Source organism: Equus asinus, chromosome 4 (genome assembly GCF_041296235.1).
Source record: "Equus asinus isolate D_3611 breed Donkey chromosome 4, EquAss-T2T_v2, whole genome shotgun sequence".
NCBI lineage: Eukaryota > Metazoa > Chordata > Mammalia > Perissodactyla > Equidae > Equus > Equus asinus.
This window is the reverse complement of record NC_091793.1, coordinates 62,373,995-62,398,207: the sequence shown is the minus strand read 5'-3', so window position 1 is coordinate 62,398,207 and position 24,213 is coordinate 62,373,995. Positions and strand designations below refer to the sequence as shown.

The 24,213-nt window shown below is 45.2% G+C and overlaps 1 protein-coding gene across 3 annotated transcripts in view; it reads right to left on the bottom strand.

Annotated features, from left to right (window-relative positions):
* Window positions 1-2,735: 2,735 nt before the first annotated feature.
* Window positions 2,736-24,213, bottom strand: part of ERCC3 (ERCC excision repair 3, TFIIH core complex helicase subunit) — a 33,109-nt gene continuing 11,631 nt past the window's right edge. Inside the window, exons 9-15 of one of the 3 annotated variants that reach the window (XM_014845541.3) lie at window positions 23,996-24,180; window positions 20,192-20,394; window positions 15,114-15,210; window positions 13,863-13,980; window positions 8,610-8,728; window positions 6,540-6,692; window positions 2,736-4,966 (exon numbers count right to left, since the gene is read on the bottom strand). In XM_014845541.3, coding sequence (XP_014701027.1) covers window positions 4,835-4,966; window positions 6,540-6,692; window positions 8,610-8,728; window positions 13,863-13,980; window positions 15,114-15,210; window positions 20,192-20,394; window positions 23,996-24,180 — 1,007 coding nt within the window. In that variant the 3' untranslated portion in view covers window positions 2,736-4,834. Of the gene's footprint in view, window positions 4,967-6,539; window positions 6,693-8,609; window positions 8,729-10,770; window positions 11,571-11,844; window positions 12,722-13,862; window positions 13,981-15,113; window positions 15,211-20,191; window positions 20,395-23,995; window positions 24,181-24,213 lie in introns of those variants that run through there. The other 2 variants (XM_070507386.1, XM_070507384.1) reach the window with 2 other exon arrangements.

Here is a 24,213-nt window from a genome sequence, read left to right as displayed (position 1 = left end):
TGCCAGCAAAATGGATAACCTAGAGGAAATGGATAAATTCTTGGACTCCTACAATCTCCCAAAGCTCACTCAAGAAGAAGCAGACAATTTGAAGAGACCAATCACAAGGAAAGAGATTGAAACAGCAATCAAAAGCATCCCAAAGAATAAAACCCCAGGACCAGATGGCTTTCCTGGGGAATTCTACAAAAACTTTCAGAGAGGATTTAATATCTATCCTTTTCAAGCTATTCCAAAAAATTAGGGAGGACGGAACACTTCCTAACACATTCTACAAGGCCAACATCACTCTGATACCAAAACCTGACAAGGACAGCATGAAAAAGGAGAACTACAGGCCAATATCGCTGATGAACATAGATGCAAAAATTCTCAACAAAATTTTGGCAACCCAAATTCAGCAATTCATCAAAAGGATCATACATTATGATCAAGTGGTATTCATACCAGGGCCACAGGGATGGTTCAACATCTGCAAATCAACGTGATATACCACATCCACAAACTGAGGAATAAAAACCACATGATCATCTCAACAGATGCAGAGAAAGCATTTGGCAAGATCCAACAGCCATTTATGATAAAAACTCTGAACAAAATGGGGATAGAAGGGAACTATCTCAACATAATAAAGGCCATATATGACAAACCCACAGCCAACATCATACTCAATGGGCAAAAACCAAGCGCCATCCCCCTGAAAACAGGAAAGAGACAAGGATGCCCTCTATCATCACTCTTATTTAACATAACACTGGAGGTCCTGGCCAGAGCAATCAGGCAAGAAAAAGTAATAAAAGGAATCCAAATAGGGAGGGAAGAAGTGAAACTCTCGCCGTTTGCAGATGACATGATCTTATATACAGAAAACCCCAAAGAATCCATTGGAAAACTTTTAGAAGTAATCAGCAAAGTTGAAGGGTATAAGATCAATTTACATAAATCAGTAGCATTCCTATACTCTAATAACAAACTAACAGAAAAAGAACTCAAGAACACAATACCATTCACAATCGCTACAAAAAGAATAAAATACCTTGGGGTGAATTTAACTAAGGAAGTGAAAGACTTAGACAATGAAAATTACAAAGCTTTTCTGAAAGAAATGGATGATGACATAAAGAGATGGAGGGACATTCCATGCACATGGATTGGAAGAATAAACATAGTTAAAATGTCCATTCTACCTAAAGCAATCTACAGATTCAACGCTATGCCAATCAGAATCCCAATGACATTCTTTACAGAAATAGAACAAAGAATCCTAAAATTCATATGGGGCAACAAAAGACCCTGAATGGCTAAAGCAATCCTGAGAAAAAAGAACACAGCTGGAGGCATCACAATCCCTGACTTCAAAACATACTACAAAGCTACAGTAATCAAAACAGCATGGTACTGGTACAAAAACAGGTGCACAGATCAATGGAACAGAACTGAAAGCCCAGAAATAAAACCACACATCTATGGACAGCTAATCTTCAACAAAGGAGCTGAGGGCATACAATGGAGGAGAAAAAGTCTTTTCAACAAATGGTGCTGGAAAAACTGGAAAGTCACATGCAAAAGAATGAAAAATTGACCATTCATTTTCACCATTCACCAAAATAAACTCAAAGTGGATCAAAGACCTAAAGCTGAGACCTGAAACAATAAGGCTTCTAGAAGAAAATGTAGGCAATACCCTCTTTGACATCAGTATTAAAAGGATCTTTCCAGACACCATGTCTTCTCAGAGAAGGGAAACAATAGGAAGAATAAACAAATGGGACTTCATCAGACTGAAGAGCTTCTTCAAGGCAAAGGAAAACAGGATTGAAACAAAAAAACAACCCACTAACTGGGAAAAAATATTTGCAAGTCATACATCTGACAAAGGCTTAATATCCATAATATATAAAGAACTCACACAACTCAACAACAAAAAATCAAACAACCCAATCAAAAAATGGGCAGGAGACATAAACAGACATTTCTCCAAAGAAGATATATGGATGGTCAATAGGCACATGAAAAGATGTTCATCACCGCTGATCATCATGGACATGTAAATCAAAACTACACTAAGATATCACCTTACACCCATTAGAATGACAAAAATATCTAAAACTAATAGTAACAAATGTTGGAGAGGTTGTGGAGAAAAAGGAACCTTCATACACTGCTGGTGGGAATGCAACCTGGTGCAGCCACTGTGGAAAACAGTATGGAGATTCCTCAAAAAATTAAAAATAGAACTCCATACAACCCAGCTATCCCACTACTGGGTATCTATCCAAAGAGCTTGAAGTCAGCAATCCCAAAAGTCCTATGCACATCTATGTTCATTGCAGCATTATTCACAATAGCCAAGACATGGAAGCAACCTAAGTGCCCATCAACAGACGAATGGATAAAGAAGATGTGGTACATATATATACAATGGAACACTACTCAGCGGTAAAAAAGAAAATCGTCCCATTTGCAACAACATGGATGGACCTTGAGGGAACTATGTTAAGTGAAATAAGCCAGATAGAGAAGGACAATCTCTGTATGACTGCACTCATATGAGGAATTTAAACATGTGGACAAAGGGAACAGATTAGTGGCTACCAGGGGAAAGGGGGGCTGGGGGGTGGGCACAAAGAGCGAAGGGGTGCACCTACAACATGACTGACAAACAATAATGTACAACTGAAATTTCACAAGATTGTAACTTATCATTAACTCAATTAAAAAAAAAATCAAATCCAGACTTGTACGGAGACTTTATTTGAAAGGTTTATTGCAAAGGGAGGGTGGGGGCAGCTATCGCAATAGGGAGAACGTGCTGACTGTAAGGTCTGTGAGTGTCTCAAGGTTGAGGCAAAAACATTTTTCTCTCATAGGGAGGAAACAAGTAGAAAGAGAGCGGCAGAAAATGGCATGAGTGGGAATGGCATGGCCAGAGAGTAGATGAGACAACATTTTCCCTGAGTCCAGCCTGTTCTCAGGAGGGGCTGTAGGCTCAGGGTGCGCCAAAGTTCAGGGGCCTGGGGGAAGGAGAAAAATCTTAAGTGAGGTTTGGTTAACAAGCAATTTGTTCCAACTGATCACTAGGAACAAGCAATTCAGCTAATCGCTTGAGGTAAAGAATGGGAATTTGGAGGGTATGTGTCTGGCCCTGTCATGAGTAAACGAGGGGGCACCCGTAAGTCTTATCTAAGCCACAGGCGGAAGGCTGGTTCTTTGCAGTAAGCTGGTTTCCACAACACAGAAGATGGGGGATTTCACTGCCTGTTTTCCAGCATCACGGGGCTCAGGTGAAATTCAACACTGCCAGTAGATAGGTTAGAGAACAAGAAAACAACAAGCACCAAAGACAAGTGTGAAAATAGAAGACGCGTTTGGTATTATTTGAGTCTCTCAAGCATAAAGGTGTGCTAGGAGATGAGAATCTGGAAATAAGAATGGTTAAAATCAAGTTTGAGACATTTGGGTGCCAGCCCACCGGGGTGAGTGATGGGCAGCTCTGCAGGTCTTACTGTGTGCATGCCTGAGCACAGGCCTCCGGTCTGGCTGCTCAGGCCATGTCTGGGGTTTGCACAGCCAGAGTGGCTAGCTGCCTGTCGGCACCAACCGCTGGCCAGACTATGAGAGCGTGTCTGTCCCCAAAAAGTGAGCTCAGAGAAGTGGAATTTGGGAAGGTGGCTCTTGCTTCCAAGCACTCATGACAAAATGGACACTGTCCTCTCCCCAGGGCTGGTCTGCGGCTGCTTTGGGCAGCACTGGTGCAGGCGTGTGGGCAGTGACAACACGGGACATGGCGTGCTGCTGCTGAGTGGCAGAGGTGGGCAGGGACTCCAAACGTAGAGGCCTTATTTAGCATGGGCCTTCGACACTCCCCAGGTGTGAGCACTGTTGCCTATTAGAATGACAATAAGTCCTCAAAATAACAATTTTCTTTATGATCTATGCCTTGTGTGTCTTTTATAGAGCAATCCTGCCTTGTCTGTCTTTTCCTTAACATATTTTCTTTCATACCAAAAACAAGAGAAAAAAAGCCCAAAGGCTTTTTTCAGAACAGAGGAACCAGCCACTAAAGACCCAAGGGTACTAAACTGCTATGAGAAGAGGAATCCAGCCCCCCAGCAATATCAAAAATGCTGTTTTGGGGAGAAATAAGACATCATTTTCTCACAGATCAACCATCAGAGCTGTGTGCACCTGATGGCCTTCAGGGGACCCAGAGGACCTACACGCGGTGGAAGTCACCTGAGCTAAGCAGTGAACAGACAGGACTGCCAACGCCTCACGCTCTTCCCTCTGGCTGGACCACCCTCCCCAAGCTCCCCAGGGCCCTTCCCCATCAGCACTTCCACACCAAGGGGCAAGTCTTTTCTTCCTGTCTCCCCAGTAGCTCCCTGGGGATGGGCTCCATCTTACTCCTGTGTGCCTGCTACAAAGTGGGGCCTTGATGAGGGTTTGTCATCTAGACAGAACCCAGGCCTACAACGAAGACTGGTTCAATGTTCCACTCCTGTTTATGCAGGAGAACATTAAGATAAATACACCTTAAATATTACAAATTTTTATATACAGGAATGACCATTCCCCAACAAGTCTGAAAAGCGATCTGAAAAGACCAAAAAATACATCCCCGCCTCCCTTGTTTTAAGACCCTGGATGATCCATGAAGACAGAAGCAAGCTCCTGATGCATTTTCTTCAACACACTCGGCAGCTATTGACTCTAGATCAGCTTGGCCAACGCTGGAGGGAAGGACACGGATGTGGAAAGAAAAGGTCACGTTGAAAACCCCTTTCCAACGTCAACGCTGAGCACCAGCCTTCACCAGCACGACCTGTGGACGTCACTTCCTGAAGCGCTTGAAAAGCGGGTGCACGTGCTTCGTGGCAGCCCTGCTCCGTGAGGAGTGGTACTCCATGTATACGGTGTCGTCGGCCCCAGACATGGAGCTCATTGTGCCGAAGCGCCGAGAGACCTGCCAGGGGACCCAGCCCACCATTAGTTTCCAAGGGGAAGGGCACTCCTTTTATAACATTCATAATTGTAACTTTTATAAAATTTGTAAGTTTAATAAATTTCATTAATTTTAAAATAACATTTACTGGCTACTTACCACGTCTCAGGCACTGTTCTAAGCAGTTTACACGTATTTACATGTATGAACTCATCAAATCCTCACAATCATTATAATCCTCATCTTACAGGAGAGGAAACTGAGGCACAAGACATTATGTACCTTGTCTAAGATCACACAGCTCTTAAAGAGATGGGAACTTGAACCCAGCAGTCTGACTTCAGCTTCCCTGTACTTCACCGTAATGCTACCCTGCCTCTCTTAATGACCATTTCCAAGCAAAATTTTTTAAAAGTGAGGGCAGAAGTCCCTCAGGGTCTCCTGAGACTCCACCATAGGCTTTGAATCAAGTGGAAAGCCACAAAGCCCTGGGCTTGAATCTAGGCTTTATACCTCATTGGATGACCCTGGGCAAATACTGAACGTCTGCACCCCAGTGAACTCATCTGTAAAATGGAGACAACATCATCTGCCTTGACATACGTGGTGTGAACAGAAATTGCACAGGTCAAGGGTCGAACCCACAGCCTGGCACACCACTCACACCAGAGTACAAGTGAAACATGCAGACGGGCACTGAAGCAAGGCCTTCGACAGCCTGATTTGAGTGAGCCACTGTGAGGTGGGCCTGACTAGACGTCACCTCAGGATGCAGGCAGAGGCAGGACGTTTCCCTGGGGCTTTCACGGAGAGTGCCCAGAGGAAGACCTAGCCCCTAACTCTCAGGTGTGGGGGAAAGTCCCAGGCTGAGGGACAGCAGCACCTCCCCAGGTGACACTGCTTCTTTCTTTCCTTGTCCCAGCCACTGCTCACCTTGTGGCTCTGATACCAACTTAGTTTCAAAAGCACCTGACTAAACCGTCCCCCCCTCCTGGGAAGGGCCTGGTAAGAATTCCCATGAGGGTACTCTCATTAACTATACCATATTATATCTGCCTGGCACATGGCAGGCATTCCATAAGTATTTGCAGAATAAATGCAAAGTTGAGTATTTTCAGAGAACTCTAAATTTTTCAAAATAAGTATACAATATTAATTGATCCTCAGACCTGTCTTACAGCCTGGAAGGCTCAGCTCTATTAGTGAGGAGGAAGCTAGAGATGAAGTGACTTGCTCAAGGCCAGGAGTGGCAGCCCCACGCCCGTCACATCCCTTCCTGCGGCCACCCCAGCGAGAGCCTGGGGTCATGTTTGCCATCCTGGGCTCCAACATCAAAATGCTAACAAATACTCATGCCAGACTGCCATGCAAGCAGAGCAGGAGACCAATTACAGCCACTGTGGGCTCGGCCCTGTAAAACAAGATGCATGGAGGAAAGGATACATGCCAAAAAGTGAACAGGGGATGTTTCTATTATTCTCTTCTCTATAGTTTCCGGTGTGCCCCAAAAAATCAACTATGTGCAGGTGTGTGCGTGTCTAAGGATTCTGTCCTTCGGGAGAACTGCCATGGGGAGGCTCACCCACTCACTCACCTGGCTGGATTTGGAGCCAAATTCTCCTGCCACCACTTCTTCCTCAGCATCCAGATCAGTGGCCGCCAGGACTTTCTGTAACAGCTGCTGCTGCTCTTCCTTCGTTGAAAATGCCAACTCCTCTTCCTCCATGCCAGCAAGCTTCGTGATCACCTACAAAGCCAAAACCCCAGGCGGCGTGTCCCCTTTTGTTTTCTCTCCCTTGGCCCTATCCCACCTTCTCCTGGGTTCACTCGGTCACTTTGCCCCCACAGGCCCAGCTGAGCAGGTGGCTAACAGTGGGGAGCTCCTCTGGAACAGCCCAGAGACCAGCTTCAGGAGCCACCTTTAACAAGGAGCTTAACTAGTGACTGCACGGCAGGAGAGGTACAGGGAATTTCAGAGAAATCAGCTCCCGTCTCCTGGCAGCAACATGAGCACCTACAGAAGATCACTGGGGACCGTGGTGAACTTAAAACACCTATGCTGGCAGTTTTCCCATCTTGCACCAAGTCAGTAAAGGAAGGGACCAACAACGGAAAAGCACAACCTGCTGCCCTTCGAGAAGGGCCTTCAACCTCCCGGGCTTGGCACCCAGGGCTTCCAGCAAGAGGGAGCACTTACAAACGACAGGAGGTGGAGAACGGATTGACAAGATTTTTTTAAAAGAGCAGATCCCAGCACAGTGGAGATTTGGTCATTTCTTTGGGGATAACTTCCTACAAATCCACCCATCCCTGCAGAAAGCTGGCATTGCCGATTACGTAAGGGGAAGTTTCCCCCTCTCTAACTCATCTTGTAATTTTAATTAAAAGAACATGCCTAGAAGGGAGGATTGGCTGGGCCCTTCAGGGGGCCACAGATCGGGGCACAGATATGGGACACTTCTACCCTGGCCTGCTCACCCTCCCGGAACTCCACGGTCATGATCCTGGGCACTCTAACCCGCTGCTCTCGGCGGGTGGCGTGGGAGGCAAGGAAGGCGAGGGCAGCTCCGACCAGCACACACACGCCCAGCGCCCTCCCTCCCTCGCTCACCTTCTGAGGCGCCCAGAGCACCTCCTGCTTCAGGGTTCCTCCTGCCCTGATGAATCCCCCAGGAACTGGGAGGTATGAATGCTGTTATTATCAGCATGTACTTTTTATAGACGGATAAAAAGGTCACAATGCAAATCCTTCGAAAAACTGTCCCAAGTGTCCCGTCCTCTAGGCCAGCATGAGAAGTCTGCAAAGCGCCCTGCCTCTGGCTAACAGAGGAGGGGTCAGACAAGCGTGTCGTCATTTCTGAGGCTGAGAACATGAACTTACCATCTGCAAACAGACTCAAGCTCGAGCGTCTGAAAAGAGAGCCTGTGAGCCTGTGCCTCTCACAGATTGAAATCCTGGGAACCGGTACATTCTAGTGAAGTCCTTTTAGTCCCTTCTTCCAGCACTCTCTACCCACCACCACAAATAAAAACCTCTGGGACACTAAATCCTGCCGTAAACTTCCATTTGGAAAGAAGTCCACAGGAAAGAAAGCAAACGCCTCAGCAAGTGAACGTCAGGCAAAGAGTGAGCACTCCCCAAGCCCTTCTAACGCCTATTGCAGCACACGATGGCGCTGACGTCTGTGAGGCCCACTGAGGCATAGGTTCACCCAGTGACTAAAGGAAGAGCTCTCCCAGACACCTGGAGGGGCCCTCACTAAGGAAGCAACCCCAAGGGGCTTGGACTAACACAGTCACGGACACAGCCCCTTGGCATCTCAAGTCCTGCGAGACATTTTCCCACCAATATCTAATAAGACAACCGTAAAAAGTTAACACGCAGAGATTCCAAGCCTCTTGCTTCAGAGGCCCCATTCTTCAACCATTCACTGTAGGAAGTTGGGGGCAAGAGGGGATCCTGCACAATATTTTTCCTCAAAGCCCCCCACGATTCATGCAAAGACAAAGGGAGTCTGACACAGGGCCTCCAGTCCCCTTATGTTCTGTGCCTGCCTGAGCTTTGTCCCACGCTGGTGCTGACAGCGGCCCCCACTTCTCTTGGAGGCCTGAGTACAAAAAAGCCCTCGGTCCTATACTGACTAGGGACCAGAGAGATACATACCTTAAAGCTATAACCCTGATCTACCAAAAACCTCTGCCGCTTGGTTGAATAAGCCATTTCCTGTGTGTCCTGGGACACCAACGAGTAGAAGAAGGCATTGTACTCCTCTGCGACCATCCCTGGGGGAGAGGGCAGGAAAAAGGACATTAGCTGTTAGAATGCTAGGAACTAAGTCCAGGGCCCAAAAGCAAGTAACACAGTGAGAGCTTTGCAGTCAGGGAGGTGATCCCCCTGACTTTGCACAGACTTTATCAAAATCGAAAATTTTTGGGCTTCAAAGGACACCATCAAGAAAGTGAAAAGAAAATACACAGAATGGGAGAAAATATTCACAAACATCTATCTGATAAGGGATTTGTATCTAGGTCATAAAATTAAAACTCAATAATGAAAACACAAATAACCCAATTATAAAAAGGACAAAAGACCTGAACAGACATTTCTCCAAAGAAGATATAAAAATGACCAATGAGTACATGAAAAAAGCTCAACATCATTAGTCATCACGGAAATGAAAGTCAAAACCATAACAAGATACTACTTGGCACACGCTAGGCTGGCCAGAATACAGACGGATAATGACAGTTGTTGTCGAGGACGTGGAGAAACTGGAAGCCTCCTACGCTGCTGGTGAGCATGGAAAATAGGGGAGCTACTCTGCAAACAGCCTGGCAGTTTACTAAACGTTCAACGCAGGTAATACATGACCCAACAAGTCTACTCCTAGATATACACCCAAGAGAACTGAAAACACATGTCTACACAAAATCTGCACATGAATTTCACAGCACCATTATTCTAAGTGCCAAAAAGTGGAAACGACCCAAATGTTCATCATTAGATGAATGGATAAATAAAATGTGGTATGTCTATACAGTGGAATATTATTCAGCAAAGAAAAAAAAAGAGTCAAGTATTAATACATGCTGCAACATGGATAAGCCTTTTGAAAGCAGCAGGTGAAAGAAGCCAGTCACAAAAGGCCCCAATTATGATTCCATATACATGAAATGTCTAGAATAGACACATTTAGAGAGATGAAAATAGATCAGTGGTTGCCTGGGGTTAGGGGCTGGAAGGCAAGAGGAAATGAGGAGTTACTGCTAAGGGGTAAGGATTTCTTTTTTGGGGTGGTAAGAATATTCTAAACATAGACTGTGGTGATGGTTACACAACTTTGTGAATATACTAAAAACCAATGAATTGTACGCTTTAAGTGGATCAATTGTATGGCACGTGAATTACATCTCAACAAAGCTGCTAAAAAAAAACAAACAGCTCAGAGAGAAAACCTAGAACAGAATTATCACAGAAACTAGGACAGAAAATATTTTAGCCTATGAAACCTGATCCTTCAGGATAATATGACAATTTTTGCTTCACAGTTCAAATGTCAGTAGGCTAACTGTCTGTGTACTACCTCTGAATTCAACTGTTTCCTAGTCTTATAAGAGCTCAGAGATGCAAAGGGCCAAATATCTTATATCAAACTGTTTTTTTTCTTTCAGTTTTATCAAGATAAAACTAACACACAGCACTATGTAAGTTTAAGGTGCACAGCATAATGATTTGACTTATATGTATTGTGAAATGATGACCATCATTTAGCTAACATCCATCATTTCACATTGATGCAAAAAAAAGGAAAGAAAAACACTTTTTCTTGCAATAAGAACTTCTAGGATTTACTCTTAGCAACTTCCCTATATACCATACAGCAGTGTTAACTATAGTCATCATGTTGTACATTGCATTTCCAGTACTTACTTACCTTAAAACTGAAAGTTTGTGTACTTTTTGACCACGTTCATCCAATGCCCCCACCTCCTACCTTTGATAACCAGACATTCGATCCTTTGCTGGATCCTATGACAGCTCTGTTTTTCATTTTTTGAGGAACTTCCCTACCGTCTTCCACAGTGGCTGCACTGACTTACATTCTCCCCAGCAGTGTGTGAGGGTTCCCTTCTCTCCAACACTTGTCATCTCTAGTCTTTTTGATGACAGTCATTTTAACAGGTGCAAGGGGATATCTCATTATAGTTTTGATTTGCACTTCCCTGATGATCAGTGATGTTGAGCACCTTTTTATGTGCCTGTTGGCAACTGCATATCTTCTTAGGAAAAATGTCTGCTCAGGTCCCTTGTTCATTTTTTAGCTGGATTGTCTTTTTGCCATTGAGCTGTATGAGTCTCATATTTTGGATATTCACCCCTTATGAGATATATGATTTGAAAATATTTTCTCCAATTCCACAGGTTGCCTTTTCATTTTGTCGATCATTTCTTTTGCTGTGCAGAAGCTTTTTAGTTTGATACAGTCTCACTTATTTATTTTTTATTTTGTTGATTCTGCTTTAGGTGTCAAATCCAAAAAAATCATCACCACGACTGACGTCAAGGAGCTTTTTTCCTGTTTTCCTCTAGAAGCTTTATGGTTTCTGGGCTTACATTTAAGTCTTTAATCCACTTCAAGTTAATTTTTGTGAGTGGTGTAGCACATAGAGGACCAGTTTCATTCTTGTACATGTGAATATCCAATTTTCCCAGCATCATTTACAGAAAAGACTGTCTTTTCTCCATTGAGTATTCTTGGCTCCCTTGTCAAATTCTAGCTGACTTTACATGCATGGATTTATTTCTGGGCTTTCTGTTCCATTAGTCTATATGTTTTTATGCCAGTACCATACTGTTTTGATTACTACAGCCTTGTAATATAGCTTGAAATCTTGAAGTGTGATGCGTCTCATTTTGTTCTTCTTTCTCAGGATTGCTTTGGCTCTCTGGGGTCTTTTGAGGTTCCACCTAAATTTTAGGATTGTTTTTTCTACTTCTGTAAAAAATATCATTGGGGGGCCGGGCTGGTGGCATAGCAGTTAATTGCGCACATTCCACTTCAGCAGCCCAGGGTTCGCCGGTTTGGATCCTGGGTGTGGACGTGGCACTGCTTGTCAAGCCATGCTGTGGCAGGTGTCCCACATATAAAGTAGAGGAAGATGGGCACAAATGTTAGCTCAGGGCCAGTCTTCCTCAGCAAAAAGAGGAGGATTGGCAGCAGATGTTAGTGCAGGGCTAATCTTCCTCAAAAAAAAAAAAGTCATTGGAGTTTTGATAGGGATCACATTGCATCTATAGATGGCTTTAGGAGTATGGAGATTTTAACAATATTAATAATTATTCCAATCCATGAACATGGGATACCTTTCCATTTATTTGTGTTTTCTCTGATTTCTTTCATCAACATCTTGTAGTTTTCAGTGTAGCCATCTTTTTTTTTTTAGGAAGATTAGCCCTGAGCTAACTACTGCCAGTCCTCCTCTTTTTTTGCCGAGGAAGCCTGGCCCTGCGCTAATATCCGTGCCCAGCTTCCTCTACTTTATATGTGGGATGCCTACTACACCATGGCATGCCAAGCGGTGCCATGTCCGCACCTGGGATCCGAACCAGTGAACCCCAGGCTGCTGAGAAGTGGAACGTGTGAACTTAACCGCTGCGCCACCGGGCCAGCCCCTCAGTGTAGCCATTTTAATCTTCTTGGTTAAATTTATTCCTAAGTATTTTATTGTTTTTGATGTTACTATAAATGGGATCATTCTACTTCTTTTTCAGATGACTTGTTGTTAGTGTATAAAAGTGCTACTATTTTTGTATGTTAATTTTGTATCCTGCTACTTTACTCAATTTCTTGATTAGATTTAGCAGTTTTTTGGTGGAGTCTTTAGGGTTTTCTATGACAAAATCATGTCGTCTGCAAATAGAGACAATTTGACTTCTTTCTTCCCCATGCTGTTGCCTTTATTTATTTTTCTTGCCTGACTGCTTTGGGTAAGACTTCCAGTACTATGTTGAATAGGATTTTTCACATGATTTTTCTCTTTAATTTTATTAATGTCATGTATCACACTTACTGATTTGCATATGTTAAAACCATCCTTGCACCCCAGGGGTAAATCCCATTTGATCATGGTGAATAATCCTTTTAATGTGCTGTTGAATTTGGTTTGCTACTATTTTATTGAGAATTTTTGCATCTACATTCATCAGGGATATTGGGCTGTAATTTTCTTTTCTGTAGTGTCCTTTTCTGGCTTGACTATCAGGGTAATGCCGGCCTTGTAAAAAGAGTTAAATAGTATTTTAAAAAAACAAAGTGCTAATCAAATGCAAAGGGGTTTTTAAATTAGATTTTTTTTTTTAATGCAGTGACGAGTAAGGAATCAGTAATGAATTACTCTCAAATATACTAGTCAGATTATATTCTTGACAGTTTATAAAAGCCACAATTTATCCAGCAGCCTACTATATTCTCTTATCTAAGTCTCTTTCCTCACAGTAGTCCTGGAGAATAGGATGGTCACTCCCACTCTGGATGGGAAACTAAGGCTCAGAGGGGCAAATTACTTGCCCAAGTTCACACAGTTGGTCTGTGGGACCCAAGTCTATGCTTGCTATTTCTACTAACTCGCCCTGTCTCCATTTTAAACACAATCAATTAGTTGCTTCTTAAACATACTTGAATACAGTATAATTCCAACATGGACTCACTAATCTTGTCATTTTCAAACATCCTAGCAGTCCAGATGCCTCCTAAGATGAGTAAATTCCTTGAGGACAGGACCTAGGTCCTTGTCTTAGGACCTGCCTGGTCCCAGGAGGATGCCATCTCTTAGCAGCAACATCAGGCCCTGCCCGCAGTTGAGTCTGGGCCCTTCCACCACAGTTAACCAGCAGAGACTGCATGCTTCTCTTTTCCTCATTCACTGAGCTCGTGACACCCCTGCCACAAGCTGCCACTCAGGGCACCACCCTTCATAGGTTATGAGTGGCATCCATCTTGTGGCTGCCCAAGCTGTTCCTGCCAAGCCCTCTCCTTACTCCTGACTCAAGGTCCAGGACACAGCTGCCAGCACCTATGCTTCCACCGGTGGCTCAGCTCAGCTTTGTCCCTTCTATGTCTATACCATCAAGTACTGCTCTCCTGGCTCCTCTTACAAGTGCTCCACTTAGAGGACATGTGCGTGAATTCTGGGCCATGGAAAACACCCACATGTTCACCTCCAAAGCATGAGAAATAACAAGGGCCAAGGAGACCTTGGTCCTTGCTTTGGGACCCCCTCCCTTCAGCGTCTACCTAGCCCGGGAGCACAAGCTCACCGTCACGAACACACAGGCAGCTTAACCCAACCCTCTTCCTAACCAAGGCAGTTCAACAGGAGAGACCTCCCGGAGCAGAAGGGAGAAGGCCACCTTTACCTTTTTTGGCTCGGAGCACTCGCCCCAGCCTCTGGGCTTCCTGCCGCCGGGAACCACCGTGAGATGAAATCTGAATGAGAACATTGGCCTCTGGTAGATCAAACGATGTGTCACCCACCTACAGAAATGAAGCAGCTGTGAGTTTGGGAAGGTTTTTATATAAGACAAAAAAGAAAAAAATCAACTGGCCTCAAATCTAAATAAGCTCTGTAGATAATGTAGAAAAACAATCACCAGCCTATTCGCTCTGTACCAGGGTCCTTTGGATCGGGCAGGCCTTGAGCACCTAGTGTGGATTCTCCTGAGAGCTGCCCTAAAGAAGCCATCAGGACCATAGCAGGACCAGCTCCCTCAGTAACATTCCCAGAGCAGGCTGCTGGGGCCCAAAGACAAGAGGGCCCTATCAAGAGAGACGCTCTGTGAGTGATTTTTTGCTACAGAAACAGGTCTGCACAAAATTATCCACACTCTTAACTGGAGGCCATTGAGACCAGCAGCATGTACGGGACACGTGACCTGGTAGGAGCCACCGCCTGCACTGGGCTGGATTCTGACTCAGGATAGCTGCCTCAGCTTGCAGGCTCCAATTGTCAAGGTTCCCAGCCACAGACATCACAGTTAGGTACTTACTGACCTAGCCACGACCACTTTATAGGTAAATCTCATTTCCTTTGGGCTTTGGGTCTGTTCTAAACCGTTGGGTCACAGCAACCAAGTGCAAATTAAAACCATCACCGAGATGGGCCCATGTGAGTCTGCATTGTGCTTACAATCAGGACCAACCACCAAGGCACACCAGGAACCAGGACAAAGGCTGCCCATGACCTGCAGGAATCTGCAACTCCACAAAGAGAACTGCATCCAAACGCCTACTTTGCCAAAGTAGGTAATGAACTTGTATAAAGAAAATACAACTTAAAATTTCCGTATCCCAAAAAGAGGTGGGAAAAACTTTACAAAGCAAAAGGACTTTATAGGTTACATTAAATACATTAAATGTACATTAAATACATTAAAACACTACATTAAATGTTTAATACATTAAAACATTAAATACATTAAAACCCTAAATCTGCTTCTCCCACTACCCAACAGGCAGCATTCCCCTGCCCCCAGATATTGGACACATGGGAATGACAACTACACATGACGTTCCTTCATCAAACACCAATTCACTGCCCTGAAAACATACAGTGTCCCCAGGCCCTGGAGTTACTGGGGCCTCACCACCACCCTGCATGCCACACAGACCTTGGAGATGAAGATGGTGTTGATTTTGGGGTTGTGCTTGAAATTCTGGAGAATCTGCATCCTTTCTCCCTGGGATGTAGGACCATAGATATAGGGTCTAGAGAAGAACAGAGCTGTGTTAGAAAGACCACAGAATCACTCCTCAATTATCCTGAAAGCACGTCAGAAAGGGAGCTCCAGCAAGGTTTCTCTCTCCCCCAGGAAGCTCTGTGTGATGCAAGAATATCAGGAGGAGACCCAAAAAGTGAGTGGTTACAGACCCTCCCCACCTTCCTTCTACAACTCACACACAGCCCACCCCTTCCCCGCCAAGCCGAAGTTCAGGTCAGCACTCTCTTCAGGATTCCCTCCTTTATTGTTTTCTTTGCTTTTGGACTGGGTTCTTGTCTGCTTCAAAATTTCTCACTCTAAGCTTAGTGTCTACACAAGGAGGATCCCCTGCATTTCGTGAAACCCAATGGGAGTGGGGAAGAAAACATTGTTATTTGCAAACAAAAGTTTGGAAGCAACTGTCTCCTAACGAAACAGGTACCCTCCAAGAAAGGAGCAAAAGAGCCCATTCCAGACTGCTCTTCGCTGACCTCCTGTAACACTAAGTTCAAACACTTCTCTTTAATTTCCAGCTCTCTGCCGAAGGGCACAACCCTGTCTGATGACCTCACTGCTTATCACCTCTTGGCATCTGGCAATGCCACTCCTCTACCTTTCTTAGAATTTCCTGATTTTTCTAGCTTCCCAAAGGTCAGTAATAACAGTGACGATGACAATGACAACAACGACAATGAAGACAGCTACCAAGTATGCAGGGGTTACCCATGTCAAACCCCAAGCTGGGTATCACATTGAAAAAACTCCATCTGTCCCTGTCCGTACTCCTCACAAGTGTAAAAGGTAGGTCTCACGTTCCCAATCTCCACCTGAGGAGCTGAGGCTCAGGAGCATGTGGAGGCTGCACCAAGTGCAGGTGGGCCAGCGCACAGGCTACCCCAGGGCAGCACCCGCGGGAGGCCCGGGAAGCACTGCTTTCGATACTGCACACAGCACTTTCCAGCACTGTGCCACACCTGGTCACACTGTACCCGAGAGAGCAAACCCCTGCCTGTGGGGAAGCCGGAGCCCCCAACCACTCAAGCCTGTTCTACGAGTGTTCAGGGCACCACACCAATCATTATTTTCGAAGTGTGTCATTCTGTGAAGGTGGTCATGAAACTCACTCTTCAGAACAGCCTCTCTCTCAATACCCAGGTTGTCAGGTGGTTCTTTTCCTCCTCCCCCATCATCAGGACAAACTCTTCACACAATGGTGAGCCCTCAGTTTCTGAAGCTTCCCCCATACAGGAAATGAGACAGAAGGCAACCATCCTCCAGAGAGAGAACCTGACACCTGGTGAACACTTACTAGATGCCAGGCATGAGAATCCTGTGAGGGAGGTGGTGGTAACTCCATGTGACAGAAGAGCAAAAGGAGGTTCAGAGAGGTAAACAACTTTCCCTAGGTCACACAGCTAACAAAAGGAGGAGCTGGGAGTCAAATCCAGTGTGTCTGCCGCCAAAGGTGATGTTCTGCCCACTACCCCACACTACCAAATAACCCAAAGAATCTCTCCTGCATAGTCTTTCAGTGACACCTATTCCTAGAAAGGAAGGCCGGGACGAACCAGGAGCTTGGAGGCTCCCCGCCACACACCAGTCCAAAGCTACAGAAGACAGCAATACCCAGGATCCAGAGGATCATTGTAAAGCCAGAAAACAAGACAAACAAAAACACTTCACACAGTTAAAGGCCAGAAGTATAAAACCAGTCATAAGTAAAAGTTGCAATTATCATTCTAGCATCAATAAGAGAGCCACAACCCGCTGCCCTTCACTGTGCCAAACTGGCTCAGATTCAATAGTCCCAGGCAAGGGAATGCCCCACCCAGGCAGATGCTCAGGCTACAACCAAGAGACGCGCCTCAGGGGGTTTGAATGTGGGTGTGGGGAAGGTCACTTGCAGGAGGCCCCAGGAAGACTCTGGAGGGAGTCCTGGAACGGGAGGGGGAAGAGGAATGGAAGATGGTTCTTAATACGACACAATAAATATATGCATTATCTTGTTGCCCCTCTTGAATCAACAGCAATGTGACAGTAAAAGATTAAAAAGACACAAACCCACAAGGGCAAAGAGAAAAGGAGAAAAGTAACAGCAGAATAGAAAAGTGACTAACATTGCGGAAGTCGAAAAGCAGATGGATGCGGCCATGGTAACTGAGCTAGTAACTGAGAAAAAGCAGAAGCCCAAGCCAGCAGGAGGGAAAGCCAATACAGAACAAGCCAATTTTCTATGCAGAACACAGAAGGGTTCAGGAACTAGTCACTAGTTTCCCAGAAGGTGGGTGGTGGTGCAGGATCACAGACAGATGGGCTGGCAGAGTATCTGTATGAGGAGCAGGGTCAGAACATGTCTCTCTAGCATGCTCTGGCACGCCTCCTAGCAGCCAGGCATGCCTCCTCCCACCTGCCAGAAAGCTGGAGGCTTATCTTCCAGACTCTAAACAGGAGGGTGGTACTTACGGACCTCAGGCAGAGCTGAGGGCAAAAACGAGACTACAAATGAAGATGGAGGAGACGCTCTGCCCCGTCCCCAGCCACACATGCTGGGAGTCAGGGACCAGAAGATACCTCTCTGGAGAAACTGTCCAGCCAAAGAGAAAGGACCTAGAGATACTGGCATCTGGCAACCTCTTGACAAAATAGCCAGATCCCTGTCTGAGCACACTGTGGTGAGGTCCACAGGCCGGCAAACCCGCTAAGCAATACAGAAAGGCCCATCATATTTTCAGTGACCAACTCACAAGAAAATACAGCAAGGATTACCAAAAATCAGAAGAGGGGCCCTAAAGACAGAGGTGGAACAATCAAAACAAAAAAAACGGAAGAAAAGAGACAGTGTGGGGAACAGAAGAAAGCTTCAAAGGCTTCAAGCGCCTCAGAGAAGACACCGTACTCACGAAACAAGAAGAGTTAGCAATTAAGAACTCTTGGAAATTAACAAAAGCTTCACTAAAAGGACTGGAAGACAAAGGGATAAAAATATAGGAGAAAAAAGATGAGAAAATTAGAAAGCTGTTCAGAACATCTAACATCCGACAAGCAGAGATTCAAAAGAGAGAGCAGAGAAAACAGAGACGATGAGGAACAAAGGAAAAACAAAGAAATTCTCAGAATTGAAGAACACGAGTTTCCAGATTGAAAGGGTCCACCGAGTGCCCATTACAATGAAACAAAAAAGACACCATTTTGACACTGAAAAAAAGATACACTGTTTTGAAATTTCCAAAAACAAAAAAAGATCCTCAAAACTTCCCGAGAGAAGGAAAACACACGACCAGCATGACCACAGACCACGTCCAGAGAGGAATCAGAAAGGCATCAGACTTCCAAGCAGCTGCACTGGAAGCCCCGAGAAAACTGAGCCCTGCCTTTAACACGCCAAGGTCCAGCCTGATCAAGCGTGAGGTTGAACAAACACATCTGCAAGCAAAGTCTTCAAAAATTTTCCTCCCACAGACCTTCTCCCAGGAGTCTAGTGGAGGACGTGCTCCATCAAAATGAGTGACCGAGAAAGAGACCTGAGACACGGAAACAGGGCCCCCGACACAGGGAAGAAACACAGGGATTCACAGGGTGATGTCCGAGAGAAAGCAAAGGTGACAGCTGGGCAGGATCCTAAGTCCTAGAGAGCAAGCAGGCCAGAGCAGAGCAGGAGGCGGAAGCACTGGTGGAGATACGTGCTGGGGGGGATCCCACCAGGGAAAGAAAGAGAAAAGGAATTGAGAGGTTACCTGACGGGTCTGACCGTACTGAGACTTTATGGTGCAGGAAGAGTCTGAAGAGGAGTAATCATGAGTGCATAGAAAACCCAGCAAAAGCACTGACAAGGCAATTATTAACTCCAGGAAAAACAAACGTTTACAGAGAAGAAAATGTAATCATACTACCCTACAGGCCTTGGCTTGAAGAATATACAGTCAAAATAATGTAACACTGAATACTAACTTAACCCCAAACAGCCTGGGAGGATGAGGGGAGAGGGGTGGGAAGCGGTGCATGTAAGAGAGCTAAATCCTCAACTACTGGAGTAGAAAGTTAACAGGCAATTTCTACAATTAGTCAAGAAGTTGCTATATAAGTTATTACTTAGAAATACGAAGGTAAACAGAGAAAAAGTTGGAAGTGGCTGCATTTGGGGAACAGGAATTTGTGGGTTCCTGTTCAAGGAATTGCTGTTTCTCATAGTAATCTGCTACTTTGATAAAAAATAAAATATTTCCTAAATTAAAAAACATACAATTTTAGAAACCTGAGAAACACTGAGTCTCAGTTTTCTCATCTATAAATGGGAATAACACAAGGAGCTCGTGAGGCTGAGGTGAGGATTAAATCAAAGCGTGCTAAAGAGAAGCTGGCCTGTACCCATGCCTCCCCTGCATCCCTACCCCACAGGAAGAATTAAGGCCCGTCTCCGCAGAGGAGCTTGCCTTCTGCTACATTCAGAGCACCTGACGCCTCGCTTCGCTGTAGCAGGGAGCCAAGTCTCTTCTTCCTTACTTGGCAGGGGATTTACAAGAGTCAGGTTTAAACGCAGGTATCTGGGGGGCGGTACAGGCTGGTGAGGACTCTGGTGTTTCCTGAGAAGCTCTTTCTAGATGCAGGACCATACCTGGGATGCTGGCCCAGCCTGCCTTGCCTTCCTGGCCTCTGGCCCATACAGTCTGACCTCGTCTCCACCCAGTGTTCACTAGGGATGAAATCCAGATGCCAACTCGTGCCTACCTTTGGAGCCCAGCTCCAAAGCAGCACAACTCTAACCTGCTGCCTGGGCTCAGGGTGACCAGGCTTCTTTTCTATGTGCTCTAACCTCTGACTCAGACCACCCACTCCTCTCTCTCACCTGGTTCCTGCAACTGGGGCCACAGAACCACACCTTTAGATCCTAAGAAGTTCCTAAGGCCTTCGAGAAAAAAGCAGGCACCTTCTGCATCCTCACAGGGAGAAGATAAATGGCTTTGGAGGTACTCCAATTTCTCGATTCTTACTTGTTCAGCCGAATGGCATATTCCTTCAGGGCGAACACGTTGTCAGCAAATACAATAATCTTGTCATTCCTCCTTTCATGAAACTTGATCAGAAACTGGCAAGCTCTGAATTTGTTGGGGTTCATGGTGTACAGCAAGATTCGCTTTTTGGTTTTGATTGCCACATACTCCCGGTAAAACTCAGGAGACATCGGGCACCAGACCTGTGATGTAGTGAGAACCAGCACTCAGTTTGCAAGCTTAAACATCACACAATTGGCAACTTTCGAAGACCATTCATTTAGCAGTATTAGCTTTAAAACAAATCAAAAAACCAACGGCATGTGAATTGTCTCAATAAAACTGTAAAAACACAAACAAAAAAACACAAGACCTAAGAGCTAATGCTGAACTAGGACACTCAAATGTTAATCAGTTAACTAAGATTTTTCAACGATATCAATATCTAGAGAATTATTTTCACACCAGCTCCAAGTGAGGGAAACCAGATTCTCCACCAGTGAAGCAGCACCTCCTCCCGTTCAGATCACACCTCCACACACGAGTCGACACACAGCACTGCTACCGAGGCTGCACACAGTGCCGAGCTCTGTCTGCTGAGTGAGCCTCCCCGTAATGACACCCTAGAGTAACAAACACACTAAGCACCCAGATGTTGGCTTTTAAATTATATTCTCTACTAAAAATGCTCCATGCAGAAACAGTTGATTCCAGGGCCAAGGGAGGGAAAGTACCAGAGGAGCCAGAAATATTTTGCTGTGTCAGAAAGCAAGGAAGTACTCAAAAGATGATGGCAACCCATCAAATGGACATAGAAGCCAGCTTGAAGGTAGTCCCACTGGTCACATCTGAGATAATTACAGCATCCAAAGAAGAATGACAGCAACACTCCTGAGGGCCTCCTCTGTGCTAGGCCTGTGCTTGGGCTACTGACAAGCTAAAAGAAGCTCGGGCAAATGTACTTAGGTGCCCTGACTTCTAAAGGTCTCAAGGCTGTGTAGAGACAAGAAGGACCCTCTGGGAACTCTGCGCTGGAACAGGCCACAAGCCTGCACTGACGGGCTCTGAGAGTTTGGTTGTGACCAGTGCCACTTCTGTGTGATCATCACAGACCATTTCTGCACACTGCCACCACTGTAGAGTTAGCTGCCATCTCTATATGCCAAATTCTGTGCTGAGCTCAAATTCATAGGTTTTTGTTATGTTTTCTAGTTCCCTCTGGGCCATATCCTATTATGACTTTTAGAGTTCCTAGTTCTTTATAGCCAAACCAACTCTTTTTTCCCAGTAATATTTTTAAAATCTTGCATTTCACAGAATATGAAACACAAATGGCCAAAAACATGCAAAAAGATTCTCAATGTCATTAGTAACCAGGACAACACAAAACAAGACCAAAGGAATACAATTTCACACTTATTAGGTTAGCAAAAATCAAAAGAAAAAAATTCAATATTAGATGTTAGAAGAAATGTGAAGCAACCTCACTCACTCTTGACGAGTGTTAACTGGTACAATCACTTTAGAAGGCAGTTTTCTGCGCCATGACTAGCAAGTGAACATCCACAGAGACCCTGACCCACAAACGCTCCTTCTAGGTGTACCTGCCAGAGCACTGGCCTTCAAACTGGGATCGCTTCACGTCAGGAGCTAAATATTCACACTCATGAACACAGTTTTAGCAAACAACACATAACCTTAATACATACTACGCATTCTGGCAGATTCTATCCTATCATGGTCACGACCCACTGAAGTGACGTCACCACCTACTATGGGGGTCACAGTCCACAATGTGAACAACACTGCTTTAGACAAACTGACACAGGGCCCCAGGAAACAGATGCAAAAGGATTGGCAGCAATATTTTCATAATAGTGAAAAAACAAAGCCCCAAATTTATAGAGACAGAAAATAAACCAGTGGCTGCCTAGGGCTGGGAGGAGAAGGGATTCATTACAAATGGGCATTAGGGAACTTTTCAGGGTGGTGGAAACAAACGTTTGAAAACTAGATTGTGGGGAAAGCTGCACAACCCTTTACGTTTAGTAATATCAGAGAAGTCATAAATCACAGTATTTAGTTAAAACAGGCGAATGTTATAGAATGTAAACTATACCTTGATAAAGCTATTAAAAAAATAACTTAGCCCAAATGTCTGTCAACATTAGAAAAGATTTTATTTCTCCTGCTGTATAATACTCCATTATACATCAAACTGCGGTATTTTTGTACAATGGAATTCTACAGAGCAATTCAAAGGAATGAACTACAGCTATGCACATAATCAGAAAAACACGGGGGCAGCCCGGTGGCATAGTGGTTAAGTTCACATGCTGCACAGTCCACTTAGGCAGCCTGGGGTTCATGGGTTTGGATCCCAGGCGTGGACCTACACACCACTCATCAAGCCACACTGTGGCAGTGTCCCACATACAAAAAATAGAAGAGGCCAGCCCAATGGCACAGCAGTTAAGTGCACACATTCCACTTTGGCAGCCTGGGGTTTGCCAGTTCTGATCGCGGGTGTGGACATGGCACCACTTGGCAAAGCCGTGCTGTGGTAGGCGTCCCACATATAAAGTAGAGGAAGATGGGCACGGATGTTAGCTCACGGCCAGTCTTCCTCAGCAAAATGAGGAGGACTGGCAGCAGTTGGCTTAGGGCTGCTCTTCCAAACAAACAAAAAAAAAAAATAGAGGAAGAAGCACAATTGTGAGCTCAGTGACAATCTTCATCAAGCAAAAAGAGGAAGACTGGCAACAAACGTTAGCTCAGGGCTAATCTCCCTCATCAAAAAAAAAAAATAAAAATACATTAGGCAAGGAATAGAAATACTGACCAAAAGACAGAAGTCATACGAGAACATATATAACCTGATTCTATTTACATATACATAAAGAAAAAAAGGCAAAGCTAAACGACATATGTTTAGGGAACTATAAGTAGGAAGTAAAATAACCGAGAAAAGAAGAGAATGACAAACCTAAGTCCAAGATGGTGGTTAGCCTGGCAGGGGCTGGGGGTGGAGCCCGAGGGCCCGAGGCCGCACAGGCTCTGCAGTGCCCTTTCTTAAGATGGGGGTGATGAGGAAGATGCAACTAAGGGGTACGGAAGCTTTTTAACAGAGCAAGTCTACCTGCACAGGTTCTGGGCCCACACTCACCTTTACCCAAGTGAACCCTTTCTGCCCTTTCAGGACAAAGGCCACCCTAATCTAGCCACTGAGTGACGGTCATTTTATGGCGCCAAAAAGGATTTTTGTTGTTGTTTCTTCTGAGAAGACTTACCTTGAACATGTATCTTTAATACATACCTGTGCAGGTATCCGTTACAGAACAGCAGAGGGAAAATGCATTCTTAGAAATAAAATCATCAAGCCCACAGGTGCCTTCTTGGGGCATCAAAACCAACAGGCTTCGGCACTGGGGGTGGCCTGGGTGATTGCCCACACAGATATACTCAAGAATCCCTCAGGGGTGAGGGTGGGCAGGAGCACCCTGAGGTGCTCACTCCCAGAAAGGAGGAAGAGCATGGGCTTTGGAGCCCAGCCAGCCTGAATTAGGATCATGACTTTACCACTTGCCAACTGCGTGCCCTGAACAAAAGATTCTGTTTCACTGTCCAGGAAGTGGTAGAACACTGCCCACCTCAGCGGGGCACTGAGGGCACTGCGTGAGGGGGCAGCACGTGTGCTCAGGTCTTGACCTGTCCATCTGCCCATGAGGAATTCACCTGACCCGTTTCCCCTTAACCAGGAAAGAGTCTCTCCCTTGGAGACTATGCCAGGAAGGGGACAGCTACCTCGGCACACTGGACTTTGGCGATGTAGCCGTTGTTCTGCAGCTCCATCCAGTTGGCTTCATAGAGCTTAGGCCCAATCAGAAAATTTAAGTCAACAATTTTGTCATCTTCCCGCACGAGGGTTGCGGTCAAACCCAGCTTGCAGTGGGCCTGCACGATGGTGAGCACCCGTCGGAACATCTTGGCTGGGGAAACAATCAGTGCATTCACATTGTCAC